This window comes from Siphateles boraxobius, unplaced genomic scaffold (assembly GCF_051911475.1).
Source record: "Siphateles boraxobius isolate OS27281-9 unplaced genomic scaffold, OSU_SipBor_1 77, whole genome shotgun sequence".
Classification (NCBI taxonomy): Eukaryota; Metazoa; Chordata; class Actinopteri; order Cypriniformes; family Leuciscidae; genus Siphateles; species Siphateles boraxobius.
Genome location: NW_027509205.1, coordinates 14,018,350 through 14,034,287, shown reverse-complemented (window position 1 = coordinate 14,034,287; position 15,938 = coordinate 14,018,350). Strand labels below are relative to the sequence as shown.

The following is a 15,938-nucleotide window of genomic DNA, read 5'->3' as shown; positions in this document are numbered from 1 at the left end:
TTGTTAAAAAATAATAATGTAATTTTTTCCCCATCTATGTTGATTATGAAAAGTGAACATAGGCTAAGATAGGATGCGCAATATATCGGGAGACATGCTCAGTAGAGCCCGACCGATATATCGGCGGGCCGATATTATCGGCCGATTTTAGGCATTTTCCTAACTATCGGTATCGGCATTTATAATGGCCGATAAATGAATATTTTAAAAAATGCGGGTACGGTGATTCATGTAAGGGTGGCGCTGCCAATAAAGCACCTAAAAGCTGTCACAAGAACTGGCAAAAATAATGATTATGAATACAATAAATATAGCAAGGAGACATTTTAATTGTTTATTAATAAACAAGTGTTTTCAGTCAGTGTCAGCCAAAGATGAAGTTGACGATGCTGACTCGCGATCTTCAGTGAGCGCGTGCTAGAGAGAAATGCACATTTCATACGATTACATGAGTCTGTCTGTCTTTCGTTTTGAATTGTTCTGTTTAAAAGTAGACATTTCAATATAGATATATTTCAATTCTCAGGTCTATACGCTGAGTTTCGGTTCATGAGACAAGCTCCAGTTCACCCGCAGGCGCCTCCGTGTCGAGATTATCTATCGTCTGCTAAATTTACTTCTTATAAATTAAATCCAGGCAAATGGCTGATGAAACATTGATTAAAATTAAGATACAATTAATACAAAACGAAATTCACTTTGAAACGAAAGGTTTTGTGCTTTCTGTTTGATGTCTATGTGAAAGTTTCAAAGCATTAGTGCCGCTTTCAGAGCGCTCACGTCCGTAGTGCTGAACTGTCGCGTCTGTAACATTGTTTTTTCCTCATAAATGCAAACACGAAAAATAAAATAAAATAAAATAAAATGAATATTTTATGTAGCCTGTGGAGACTGAGAGCCAACCCTTCTTCATCCGGTGGGTAGTTGTCTACTTGTGATTTGACCAGTGTAATTCACAGAATTGATTTCTCTGCTACAAGCCTCTGTCACGTATTGTGTGAGCTTGTGACTATTGCAAGCGTGCAGCTGAGAAGTCCTGATTATATTGTCTGCTATATTTAGGCCTTCTTCTTATTTATTAAGGCAATTGGTTGATGAAACATTGATTAAAATGCGTGGCGCGAGCGATCTCCGACAGTAAACTGATTCTGCTTTGTCTAGGGTAAACAGCTGTTGCGACGCGAGCAGTAACGGCCGCGTCCGGTGTAGACACAGTGTTAAAGCTCATTCTGCCTGATAACGCTACGTTACAACATCAAGCAATATTCCAAAAATGTATATAATTATAACACTTTATATAGGGCCATTTTGCATTAAGAGTAGCCTAGTGTCACGTTTAGTACATTTTGCTTACTAATTATTTAAAATAGTATAAAAGTACTGTACATATGTAATTAAAAACGTTTTCATTATGATATTATTCATTTTACTTTAGTAAAAAGATCTGAGTTCTTCCTCCACTGGTAGAGATTAGAGGAATTAAGAGTAAAAATAGAAGATAATAAGGTTTTGTCAGTGACACTTTTTATATATTTATTGATACAAGTTATGACTAAATTAAAAGACAAAGTCGTCGTTAGTGAAGATTATGCAACAGTATTTGGAATATAATATAATATAATATAACATGCAATGCAAACTAGTTTGGTTACAGCTCAGCTGTATAATTCTCATTCTATCATTCCCCCTGCCTCCATTACATATCTGTGTCACACAAGTGTTTGATTACCACATTTGAGTGATCATTGCAAAACGTGTTTATAAAATATATTTATTCTGTTTATAGCTACTGTGTAAAGTACCCATCAAAAGTTTGTACACACCAATAGGAAAGTGTCCAAACTTTTGACTGGTATACTGTACTATAATACACATAAATAATATTGCTACTGTATTATAATATACACATAAATAATATCGGCTGAAATATCGGTATCGGGCTTTTTTTACTCCCTAATATCGGTATCGGCATCGGCCCCCAAAAATCCATATCGGTCGGGCTCTAATGCTCAGACATGATTTTGGCCACTTAATTAAGTTTTGTTTTGTAGAAAGCCTTTCTTTAAAGTGAATTTCGTTATGTATAAATTGTATCTTAATTTTAATATTTTTTTCATCAACCAATTGCCTGGATTTAATAAATAAGAAGCAAATAGCAGACAATATAATCATGAGTCATGACATGTAGGCGCGGGCGCGGTCCCTTGCATTGCACGTGAACTGGAGCGCATCTCATCACAAATTAACCGAAACTCAGTAAATGCCTCACAGACATGAGAAATATATCTATAAAGAAAGCTTGAAATGTCTTTAAACAAAACAATTATAAACGAAAAGAAATAGGCTACTCTCTCTATAGGCGCGTTCACTACGGAGATGGTGATCAACAATTTCATCTTTGCAGACACAACACTAGTTTATTAATAGAAATAAAATAAAAAAATTATTTTTTAAAATGGCGTTTATCGCGTTTTGGAAAAGAGCTCCTCATATCTTTTAGTTTGTCAGTGCGTTTTGTGGTGTTAGGAATTGTTTTTCCGCGCATTTCCGCACTAACTCAAAACGTGCGTACATGTACACCACCTCCTGACCTGGCGTAGGATTTGAGCGTGCCGTACGCCAACGTCCATATTGATAAATATCAAAGTCACCGTGGTTTTGGGTGTACGCCAGGTGTACGCTGGAAATTTGGTGTACGCACTTTTGATAAATGAGGGCCAATGTGTGTACATTTAAAATAAATAAATAAATGTAATTGAACTTGATCTTCATAACCACAATAGACCTGGAATTTTTACCGTTCTAATTTCCTTAAATCCCTAATCCTATTTTTTTTATTATTCCTTTAAATAAAAAGACCAATAACACAGTAATTCTCAATAAAAATGTTGGCACATTTTTTTTGTTTAAGAATGAAGCAATTTGGACATCCATAAATATTTGCATTGTAATTTTACAGTTGCACTTTAAAATAAAATTATATTATAATTTTTTACAGTGAAATGGAGCCCTGAGTAAGTTCATTGTACATTGAAACCTTTTGGAGATTGTTTTCTAGTGGTTGTTTTCATTATGAAGTGTTTAGTTGTAGTTTAGGCTGTAAAATGAAATAATTATCTGCATAAGTGATAGCCTATAAAGGTCCTCTCATTATTTTTGAGAACACTTGAGTCTGATTTCTCATTCCCTCTCTTGTGCATGGTAATACAGTCTAAATGTTCAATTGCTTCACCCGTGACTTCAACTCTTGATGTTGCTCTGTGTAGGAAAGAGAGTAGCGCAACAGTTGCCGCATGTCTGCTGTCTGTAGTGTTCTCTCCGAGTGGGTGTAAGTACGTTTCTCAAGCGTGTGCCTTTGCGCAGGCTTTTCTGGAGGAGGGCGGTGTGCACGGCTGCTGTGCAAGCTCAGACGTGCCTGCGGCTAGGCAGTTACTTTGAAAGGGTTTCCTGCGCACCGCTGAGGCCCCTTTGCTTTTACCAAAAACTCGTCCTGCCACAACTTAAATAGTCAGTGATGCTTTTTTTCCATTGAAATGCAAGGGAAAAAAGAAGCTGAGGGAGGCGAGGACAGCAGCCGTTCTCAGATGAGGTGTTACACTCGCGCTGCTTTACAGTTTGTGGCCTGTGTTTTATGGCACGTCTTGAAATTGGCCTGTCATTTGGTTTGCAAGTTGTTTCAGAGTGTGTTTCATTTACTAAACAAAAAAATGATTTTGAGTCGATTATTTCCACTTTTTTCAGTTTCACAGTTTGTCCTGTATGTACAAGGTGGATAAATGCACGTTGCATTGCCCCAAATGGTGCACATTTAAAGACAAAAATCATCCCATTTTGTTGAAGTGAATGATTCACACTTACATCAGCTGGTGTTGAAGGCAAAGCAGTCTGTTTGAAGGTTGTGTGCTCCGAGCAGCTCGCGTAGGTGGAGCACACCAGCAGGGGAAGACCCGCGAATGCTGGCCGGGTTTCCTCCCCCTCATCCGTCTCTCCACTCCTCCCTTGCTCATTCTAGTCCTGTCAGTCACCCCTGGCAACAGTCTGAGGCAGCACAGCTGATGGGGAAACTCTTTCCAGGGCGGCCAGCATTTGGCAATCCTTCTTACTGACCAGATGCACATTGTGTTTCCTTGGAAAAGCTGAAATGACTTGATTTGATTTGGCTTAATCTAATAAAGTGCAGCTCAAAACCAGTGAAACGAACATTTCCCATTAGAACCAGAAGGGTAACCCATAGGAAAGAAAAAATGACAATTATCGTTTTTGTCAAGACCGATAGTGAAATCAATTATTCTAATTTTTAATTGTCTGATGATTACCAATATGCAGAACCAATGTTTCTATTTCTATTATTTATATTTTAATAATTAAACTACAAGGATACAAATGTATAATGAAACAATAATAATATCAACAACAATAATAATATATTATTTATTTTAAGCCAATTATTTTTGCAATCTAAGGGGGTGTTTACACGGCAGTTTTCAACTTAAACTGAAAACTTTTATGTGTTTTGCCCGTTCATTTACACGACAACTGTGTTTTGGGGGCCTGAAAACGCAAACTTTTGAAAATGGGTTTCAGTGTAAGGGCAAGTATTTGAAAACGAGACCGTTATCGTCGCCATGTAAACTACAAAAATGCGAATTTGTGAAAACGGTGACGCTATGTGCATGCGTATTACGTGTTCAGTCTGTGGGCGCGTAGTTTCTTTGCAAAGTGACATCGCGAACTACTGGCCTGGCATGAATAATACAGCGTTTTTAGTTGGTTTCGCTGATCCGTTTGAATGGGGATCGTTTTGACAGCGTTGTCGGTTGTACACAAAAAAAACGCAAAGACATTTTTTTTTCCAGTTTTTAGTTCATTGTCGTGTAAATGTACCCTAAATGTTTGCCAATTCTCACTTGAATATGTTATTATGAATGTCTAAAGAACATAGAGCCCAATTTTTTATGTGTGAATATTGGATTGAGTGTGAATTATCTCTAAATACAAATGAGATCTCCTTATTATCTAAGGATCTACTAGTGTCCTATATTTATAATTTTTAAAATTGCATTCATTTTAAAACTATACTGTATTGTCTCCTTTATTTTATTTCTAGGAAAGGGTAAAAAAAGACAACTCAGTCTCATATCATCTCAGATCATTTGAGTTATGAAAGAGCAACCAATAAAATGAAAGGAAGGGGAATATATGAACACTTGCAGATACAAAGCAGCTGTTTGACTTGACACAAGGCGGCAGCTTGTTCAATCAGCACAAAGCTTTAAAAAACTATTGTTCCTAAATATAGTTTTAAAAGACATTGTTAAGGCAAACAACGTGAACAGCTAATATTAGATCACAAGAACAGGTGTGTAACCTCAGCACGTGAGAATCACACACCGCCCTTCTGTCTAGTCTATTTTGTGTTCTAAGTCCAGCTTTTCTGGTAAAGTGGGTTGGAAATGCAACTTAATAGGCGAGATAGTGAGAGGGGTTGGGCTACTTACTGTTGTAATTTAATTTGTTGGCCTTATGCAACATTCATTTACATTTTTGCACGTTTTCTCTTTAAACATGTTGACTTGTTAACAGAGTTTTGCATTGCTGTTGTACAACATTCTTATTATTCCTGTGAGCTCATATTTTAGTACATAGAATATTTGAACATTTAAAAATGTGTCACACAATGTAGGACTATTTAAGTGCACTGCAAAAAAATCTGAAATGTGATTAAAACAACAGGGAAAAAACCTTTTACAGCATTAATTTCCCCTTATTTAAAATTTAACTTAAAAATATTGATGTTTAATTAAAAACAATTATCAGCTACCTAGTTACAAATGCAAGAAGAGAGAAGCTTGCCACAATGCACAATACAAGGGAAACTCTCTGCAACTTGAAACTAACTACTACAAACACCCACTACTTCCTTAATGCTACTGACATTTTTGTAATGCTACTGACATTTTTACCTGCATTGTTTTGAATGGCATAGAGATCAAGTTCTAAAGAGACACATGACTGTCATGCACTTGTGGGGGCTGCCAAATATAATATTAGAGTTGTAGAGCAAACAGTAAAAGAAAAGTTTCAAAGATATTTATTTTTTGATAAGGAGCAGCTGACTGTACATTATCCAGTGCATTATGCTGCTAATTACCCAGTAACGATATAAACAGACATATTGATTTGAGTTTAAATTATTTTGAATATAAATATTATATTTTATATTTTTATGCAAATTATGCAAAAAAAAATTTTAAATCAAGTATTTGAGATCCCTTTAATCAATAATGGTATTGGTAACACTCATCTATAATGAAAAAACAAAACAAAATTTTCCACCTCAACAAATAGACACATTGGCATGAATGTGCATCTTTATTGTATAAATGACTGGCAACGGTTTCTGAATATATGAAAACAATTTACGGTTCAAAAGAGTGATGTTATGGTTTATGTCTTGGTTTTGTGGGTGGTCTCAAAGACAGTGTACTTTGCTGAGCCACAAGGATCCCTATAGCCCGATGTTTTAATGGACTAAGTGTTTGGTGAAGCAGAGATTTGTCTCCCCTCCATAAAACAGAGCTATGCATGCAAATAAGTGATGAGAAAGGCCAGAATCAAATTACCACGCTTCTGTGCTCAACCCAAACAATTAGAGATGCAGAGAGAGAGAGAGAGAGAGAGAGAGAGAGAGAGAGAGAATCCAAGACTTGCAGCCATCAGCTACAGTAAACTGACAATTAAAACTGGTGTGAAACAAGACCTTCAGAAAATACCAAACATGACCATCCTGTTTGTTTTATGCATACTGTCGTTTGGTTGAATATCATGAAAAACTATTTTCATGTGTCCTATTTCAACCTAAACTCGTAATACTAAAAATGTATTAAATTCTATTTCTTATAAAGAAAATAAAGTGTATTATAACAGTGCAATACTGTTATATAACAGTGCATTGTGACATTATGTTCATGACAATTATTTAAACCCCCTTCTCCCAATTGTTTGTAGCCTATATAAGAAAAAATCTCATTCTCGTTCATGCAATGTGGGAGAAAATGTTACACCTTAAGGATAATAAGGTTGCATGTGTTAAAATTAGCTAGTTAACATCAACTAACAATGACAAATACTTCTAAAGCATTTGTTAGTATGTTCATTTCAACATTTACCAATAAATTATTAAAACCTGAGCTAACATGAACTAACAATGAACAGTTGTATTTTAATCAACTAAGGTTAACAAAGATTAATAAATACTTTAACAAACGTATTGCGTATTGTTAGTTAATATTTAAGATGTTAACTATTGGAAAAATAATTATATAGTATTTACCTTAAATTATATTTGCAAGTATAATAACAAAGCTGAATTTAATTCATGCTGATTTTACAAAATGATTTTATCTGAAATCTATTTTTCTTAGAAAAAAAATTCTTAAGTCCCCTTGTGGTGAAAATCAAGCTTTTAATGTTGTTTATATGTCTATGTGGTGTTTTAAATATGCTTTAAGACAAACCATGTACACATGCATAAGTCAACACCATTGCTGAGTATTTTCTCCTTAAAACAGCATTGAACCAAACACATTCTCAAAACATTTAAATATGTAATTTTGGTAATTTTAATAATTATTTTTGGCATGTTTCCCCTTTTTATTAGAATAGGACAGTAGCTAGACATGAGAGAGAGAGGGGGGACGGGATCGGGAAAGATCCACGAGTCAGGACTCAAACTCGGGTCGCCTGAAGCACAACGACTCTACATGCCGGCACTTGCCCACGAGGCTATCGGTGCCGACCAAAAATGAGTTTTAAGGGATAAAATGATTAAATACAGGGGGATTTTAACTGTATTACAGTAATAAGAATGAGATTTTCCCACATATTTTAAATACAAATAAGAAATTAAAGGGAAAACTTCAACTGACAAAATACAAAATATTACCTTGACTTGACATTTCTCCATTTGAATGTAAATCTGCCATTAAAAATGTGATTTAGGAGGTATCATTGACATTTCATTCAATTACACGACTAAATGTACTTTCGTTTCACATGTTTTACCTTTTTCAGAAGAGTATCTGTGAGAGGAGCATAACTTGTAAAATCAGCTTAGGATTTTTACCTCAGGATGTTTGATTTAAATGAATATTTTAACCACGAAACTCGCATTCTGATTTGTTCGTTCAATGTGATGTTCTCAGCTGATTGATTACTGATTGATACTATTTCCCTTTATAACGCGAAAACATCCAAGCAAATGCATCTCTACACGCTATGTAAATTCTTCTAGCCCTCCATCTCCCCAGCACCACCTGCCTAGATGTGCTACAGGGTTCTCCCTCTCTCTAGTTGCAGCAGCATATTTCCCTTAAAGGTGCTCTAAGCGATGTTGGGTGACGCCACTTCTTGTTGACGTTTAAAGTATTGTCAAACAAAATGGAGGCTAACTAGACCCTCCCTCCTCCTCATCCACGCACTAACCCCCCAAATCCTTCTTGTCGGTTATTGACTGGAACAGTTTGTTATGTTTCGTGGTGCGGGTTAGCCCAGTTTGTTTTTGTTGCCGTTTGTGGAGCCTGGGGTGTCTGCAGAGACCGCGTTTTTTACAGTGTGTTCAGGGGATGGGCAGCTACCGGATAGTGAGGAGATGTTTGCTGTATGTGACAAAAAATGTTTAGGCCTAAAAAACACGCGACATCGCTTAGAGCACCTTTAAGTTAATGTTCTGATCATTCAGTACTTGCTCTGCAGCAGCAGCCGCAGCGTAGCAGTTCTTGTCAGACAATACCAAACCTATACATTCTACTTACATTAATACAATGTTTTACAAACTATCCCCAGAGTTGTCAGGACTGAAATAAATGAATGTAAATTTTTTTTTAAAAATTATATTTCCTTTTATCTTTCAGAAATGATTGATAAGACTGTAGTCTGTATGTAAAATTTTCTGTCATGCACCGGCTAGCTTCCGCTGTTAACAAGAAAAAGTATTGCTTCTGTTTTCCCAACTTTCTCTCTCTCACACACCCACCCATATACACACGGAATAGACCACACAAACAAAGTTCCTAGGCAACGACACTAACCTTTTGAGGGAATTAACTGAGAACGGTGTGACCCTTTGTTAGCTCACATCACATGAGAGGAGTGGGTGTATGGGCTTCATTCTCTCTGCCTTTTCTGTCGTATCAGAGTTTTTCAGCTCTCACACTCTAGGAAAAATATAAACTGCAATTAAAGTGGATTGTACCCTATTTCATGCTGACAAACTTTCATAAGAGGTTAGGTTAAGGAACTCCTCCTGATGTTCGGACTAGAGTTTTGCATATGTTTGTTTGTTGGCTTTAAATATGTGGCTGATTTTCTGTGTTCACAGTCAAGTGCAGGATCACTATTATAAAACTTTTACTTCGGCTACTATTATTAGTTCCAAAAAAAGATCTGTAGATGTAACACTAGGTCACCCATTTATTCTCGCTGTTTGGCTTCTGTAAAAAAGTTTGAAGAAACCTTAATGAATGTGCACAGGAATAAAAACTTTAGCCTGGCACTAGCGTGCTAATCTCCCTGGACAGGCTTTTTCCGTAATGAGAGTGCTGATCCATTTTCCATTACAGATGAGAGCCAGAAACATAGTGTTTCTGTACAATACACACACAAAAAGAGAGATATTGTGTGTCTCATTTTGCCTTAGGCCTTTGAATCAATGCTATGTACAAAGTTTCATTTTTAGTATTTTCAGCTGACATTAAACATTTTGTATGTTGAGCATAGTCGTACATCAACAAATAAAATAATATAAGACTCTCAAACTTTTTTTTCTGTCAGCATTCCACTGGTGTCATACACAAAAACATAAGATTAATCTTTTAAATGGAAACGCAACTTTTTCGGTAGTCAAGACCACGAGCAGTGTGCGTTTGTTGTTTTCTGTTCCATAGTTTTGTTTTCTTGAGCATGTCGTAGTGACTATGTAAATGAGGGATTTTATGTGACATGCTTATTTACATAGACAGGCTGGCATACATTATAGTCTAAAAAAAACTGTCAGAACAATGTTCATATTATTAATATATAGATAATATTGCAAATATATATTAAAAAAAAAATTTTTTATTATTTTTTAATTAAAATAAATAAATATATAAGTTTGGGGTCTGTGAGATTTTTTTAATGTTTTTGAAAGAAGAAATCTCGTATGCTCACCCAGGCTGCATTTATTTGAAACAGTAATATTGTGAAATATTATTACTATTTAAAAGAATTGTTTTCTATTTTAATATATTTTAAAATGTAATATTTTCCTGTGATGTAAAGCTGAATTTTCAGCATCATTACTCCAGTCTTCAGTGTCACATGATCCATGAATCCAGTGTCAAATGATCCACATGAATCAACATTTATTATTATTATTATCAATGTTGAAAACGTTGTTTTTGTGCTGCATAATATTTTTTTGTACAGCATTTATTTAAAATGTAATATTAAATATTTTTGTAAAAAAAATTATTTACTGTCACTTATGATGAATTGAAGTTTTTTCTTTTTTCTTTAAAAATGCATTATATACTTTTTCAAAATTCTTGTATAGTGTGACTGTACAGGGATTTTGTCTGTTCATGCATGGATAAAATCAAGATGTCTTTAGTTTGCAACACTATAAATTCCTTACGTAATAGAAAAAAAGAATGGCAAATTATTTTGACACATTAAGAGTCTTTGCTCAGCCTTAAAGATTGAAAAATATCACTTTGGACACCAGAAAGTCAAAAGGTGAACTTTGAATTGTTACTTTCTTTTATAAAATGGTTCACCATGTTCATGGAGAATTTTAGTATCATATGGTGTAACATTATTCATGCAAAAATGTTTTCAAAGCATTTATGGTATGTGCCAGAGGGGATCTTATGAGGCTGACAGCAATGTGCATGCATTGTATTTCTATAATTGTGTCTAGGCCTAAAGATTTTCTTTTCGCTTTAAGTGCATGCAAATCTAAAGTAAAGATGGATTTGGCTTTTAATCTGTCTGTATACCTCTCACCAACCTTTCTCTTTCCCTCTTTCAGTGTTATTCAGAGGCTCTGGCGTGATGTCAGACCCGGGCGAGTCAGATGATAGAGAGCTGAGGCCCATAGACTTCATCCAGCTTCAGCAGTACATTGACTGTGAGTCTGTGATGCCCACACATCCCTCCCACTCTCACTAAATGCTCGGCATCATTACAAACCATGAGTCACTCTCAATTCTTAAGTGCGAAATGACACTGTATTCTAAGGGTCAAAAAAACATGCCAGTCGTGTGCATCCAAGACGTCTGTGAGCCCGGTTTACTTACAGTTTTTAACTTGCTTAAATATTTTATACATGCTACTAGTGGTGGAAAAGACGGATTTGACTGGATTTGATTTGATTGATAACATTCAAATATTTATAATGTCACTAAAATGATTATTAAAAAGAAAATTCACTTTGATAAAAATTAACATTACTTTTCTCACTAACATCTCTAATTTAAAGAGGCCATATTATCCCCTTTTACAAAGTCTAGATTTTGTTTTTGGGGGTCTAATAGAATAGTTTTAATGCTTGAATGTTCAAAAAACACATAATTTTGTACATATTTTACATTGTTGCAGCACCTCTCATCCCAGTCTGTCAGTAACGCTTTGTTTTGTGCTTCTCTCTATGAAGCCCCTCCTTCCGAAAAGCACAATGTGGTCTGATTGGTCGGGTGCACCAGTGTGTTGGTTTCGTAAATGTCAATCAAGTTGGTTTCGTAAATGTCACGCCCCTTACCATATCACACTACTAAGGCGGTTAAGTCTGTGAGACCGTAGGGTGTCCCATTTGTCATTTTAGGTTAAAGAAGGGTGCTCGTGAGCGCCCCCTTTGCGGTCGATATGTGCCCCCGATGCGCACTTTCGCCGAGCACGCACTGACGCAGCAGACTTCTACACGACAGTCAAAGCGGTGTTACGTCACGAAAGTGTGGACTCGTAGGAAGACCGGCCGCGAGTGTTTAGGGTGCCATTTGGGACAGGGCCTAACGCAACTCAATCAGGCCTTTTTTTTTATATATACCTTGGGCAGTAATTATTTAAATGAGGGATATTGTGACACATATGTCCCCTCAAGACTATAATAGAGGCCTTACAGGGAGAGAAAGTGCTTATAGATAATTACTCCCTTTAGAGTGGATTTTGTACTTTGTAACTTTGCAGATAAAACAGCACATTAAACACTAAAGAAAGTTGAAAAAGGAAAAAAGCAAGAGCAGGTTACTTTTGATATGAAACAAATTCTCAGCTCTGAAATTCTGTCAATTTTATTACGAAATCAAACAATAAATCCCGTTTTGGCACTTGTTACTAGTGACGTGACAGATCGCTGTAGCGCCTTAGTTCAAGCGGCCCAGAACTGATCATCTCTGACGCTTTACTACTAATTAATAAACACGAATTAACAATAGATATGTTGAAAGATACAGTACAACTTACCAAAATGTATATGCCTAATACATAATATCGATCAATCAGTGTTATTCAACCGCGGAAAGAGGTCAGTGAAATAGCTGGACAACAACAGGCCTATAATTCCATTCAAAAAATTCTGTCAAATTATTTCTTTCATGCACATTTTTTAAATGCAGAATTATATATTATATATTATATGTATTATATAATTATATATTATATGTAACGTTATGTGATATTATCACATAACGTTACATTTACCTCAGGAAAGCCATTTAATGACCATAGCACATTAGATTGCTAAAATAATTAGCTATAGAGAGGAGTATTTTGCTAAATATGTGCACTATATTACTTATTTATTATAGTTTTACTTATTTTACCTTTACTTTATATATCATTAAATATTATAACGTTTTTATTATAATAAAAAGCGTATTATATTTAATTTGAGTTACAATTTTTAACTGTTAATAATAATACCAGCTGACATGGCTCTTAAAAGTTTACAGCATTAGGTGAGAGATTTTTTTTTTCTTGAGAAAAATTATCAAGATAGGTATTATAGGTACTATAAATGCCTAATATTTATCCAAATTAATTGATATTGAATCAAGATCGGAATCAAATCACAAGAATTGAATTGAATTCAAATCAAGAAATTTGTGTAAATAAAAACAGTAGCCTACCAGTCATTGTACCATGCAAACATTGTACATGTTGTCACTAAACTTAATACAATTCGGTTCAGTTGTTTTGATCATCACAATACACTTATTGTGGTTCAATGTTTTTTTTTTTTGTTTTTTTTTTTTTTTACTTCCCCCCTTTCCACAATTCTCACTCCAAACTAAACTCCAAAGTTGGCAGCCCTACCCCGTTTGGTAGTATGTGGAGCTAGCACTGCCAAGGTCATGGGTTGAATTCCCAGAGAGCTCAATATACATTTACAAACTATAATATATTTTTATTTAAAATTCTGCATTTAAAAAATGTGCATGAAAGAAATAATTTGACAGCATTTTTTGAATGGCGATCAATAAAGTAATATAGTTTTTGCAGTCATGTCCTGAAGTTACAGCATCTCACCAGCATGGGCTAACAGGCTCATGCTAAGCAGCCAAACTTTGGTTACTCCATCCATGCGTCTCATGCATGATTGAGGGATTTTAATACAGTAAGGTGTTGTAGTTATTTGCCTAAGTATGTGCTGAGTTTCTGCTTAGCTTATTTATCATGCAGAGGTGATGCAGATATAGTTCATTAAAATGTGTGATGTCTGTGGTTCATTGTGAGTAAAAATGGACATCTTGTCCATTTTTTTCTCTTCTCTGCCCCCTCCCTCTCGCCCTTTCTATCTCTCTGCAGACTGCAGTCTAAAAGTAAAAGATGTGTTAAAGGAATTCAATGCAGATGGCAGGTTAGCCAAGTACAGACATGGAGAGGTGAGTGAACTGGCTGCCAGGGGCCAACTGTCAGCGCTCTGCTTTTCCAGCATCTTAGTCCAATTACCCATGAACAGACCCATCCATCTCTGTAATGTGAATCCCTTCACGTCTGGTTAAGCATATCAAAACTCATCCGCTGGACGATTCAATGTGCCTGCTTAGTCAGTGAGTGTTGTGTTTACCTCAGTACGGATTTTAGTGGCGTTTCCCCACACAAAACTTGCTGCCATGATTTTAAGGTGTTGTGGGTGGTTGCCAGGACATTATTTTTCTGTGGTTCTCAGTGATATTTTACAGTGTTGCTCTGTGTTTACTAAGGTATCTGGGTGACCAGAGTCAAATTAGCTCGTTATACTATTGTAGGGATCTTTCACACGTTTTTTCACCTTGTAGGCAAAAAAAATAAAAAAATAATAATAAAATTATGAATTTCTAAGGCCATTAAAGGGGTGATTGATTATGATTTAAATTTTCTAACTTTAGTTAGTGCGTAATATTGCTGTTTGTGCATTAACAACATCTGCAAAGTTATGATGCTCAAAGTTCAAAGCAAAGGGAGATATTTTCTTTGAAAGAAATTGTTTTTTAAGGACTACAACAAACGGCTGGTAGGGACTACACCACATTCCTCCCGAGTTAGTGACATCACCAACCCTAGAATTTACATAAACCCCGCCCCCTGAACACGATTTATAGATAATCAAGACAGAATATGCTAATCAATGACTAGAAGATAACTACTTAAAAGCTACATAAATTCATCAACTAACCATTCAGAAATGTTGTCTACATGTTGTCACTTCTTCTTGAGTCTCTCCATCTTTCTGGTTCCGGTTTGAACATAATAGGCTAAAAGTTTTGGAAATTTTCAATGCATGTCAGTGTAAGGTAATCGAAGCTGCTAAGTACACAAGTTGTTGTAGGTCCGCCCTCTGTGCCAGGAGCAAGAGCTCATATGCATTTAAAAGGACACACGAAAATTTTAACATGCTATATAAAAATATATGTGGGGAATTTTGAGCTAAAACTTCACATACACACTCTGGGGATATTAGAGATTTATTTTACATCTTGTGAAAAGGGTATTACACCACCCCTTTAAATTAGTAACATGGTTAAAACCTTACTGAAGAAAAACGGTTACACATTCATCGGCATGCCTCTGATTGATAGTTTAAATCTAATATGAGTAAGAATCGAATATGATACAATAGGCGTTTGTGAAATCATCATCAAAATATTGCATTGAATTATGTTTTGCTCCTTACAATAAAAACTACAGAGTTTTGATCATAAAACTTTCAAGCATTAAAATATCATCTTACTAAAACATTATTGGGAGATACAGTGACAATTTATATGCATGCATCTTAATTTTTGGCCATATAGATAACATCATCTGCGCCAACTTGCATATTTTTGCTCAGTTTGGGCCTTTGTATAAAACAGTTGTTTTCGTCTTTAAGTTTGAGCTCCATATTCTCACTATATCATACTATATTGGCCATAAAAGCCTGATGTATCAAATATGACACACCAAACATTTGCAAATATATGCAAACTTTTATTATTATTATTTTTATTTTTAGATTTTTTTGTCTTAAGGATCAATAAACTGTTCATCCTTGTCCAGAGCATAAAAAGCTATGCGTCCTAACCCTACGTTTAATGGTTCTTATGACATTTGAAATAGATAAACAATAGGAATGTAAAACGGGAAGACTTTGCCCAGAAGTCGTGGAATTGTAGCACTAAAAGATTTGCTATTCAGACATGCTCATATGACAAAGATTTGCTCAGCATACCTGATCTGTGCACTAGTTTTTCAGCTGACTGTGTGCTGACTTGGCTCTCAAACACTTTAAATCAATGTATTAGAGATTTGTTTCAGTAAAGTATGTGTTTGTCTCATTCTGAGCTTTATATCTTGCTTGTTTTGGGGGACTAAAACAAAGTTAACACTGAATTATGTCATGGAAATTTTATGTACTGTATGTCAAAATGAGGAGAGTA

General features: G+C 35.4%; 1 protein-coding gene across 1 annotated transcript in view; it reads left to right on the top strand.

Annotated features, from left to right (window-relative positions):
- dgkaa (diacylglycerol kinase, alpha a) overlaps positions 1-15,938 on the top strand; it is a 33,199-nt gene that overhangs the window by 4,080 nt on the left and 13,181 nt on the right. Inside the window, exons 2-3 of the mRNA XM_077218502.1 lie at positions 11,072-11,170; positions 13,846-13,922. Coding sequence (XP_077074617.1) covers positions 11,095-11,170; positions 13,846-13,922 — 153 coding nt within the window. The 5' untranslated portion in view covers positions 11,072-11,094. The remainder of the gene's footprint in view (positions 1-11,071; positions 11,171-13,845; positions 13,923-15,938) is intronic.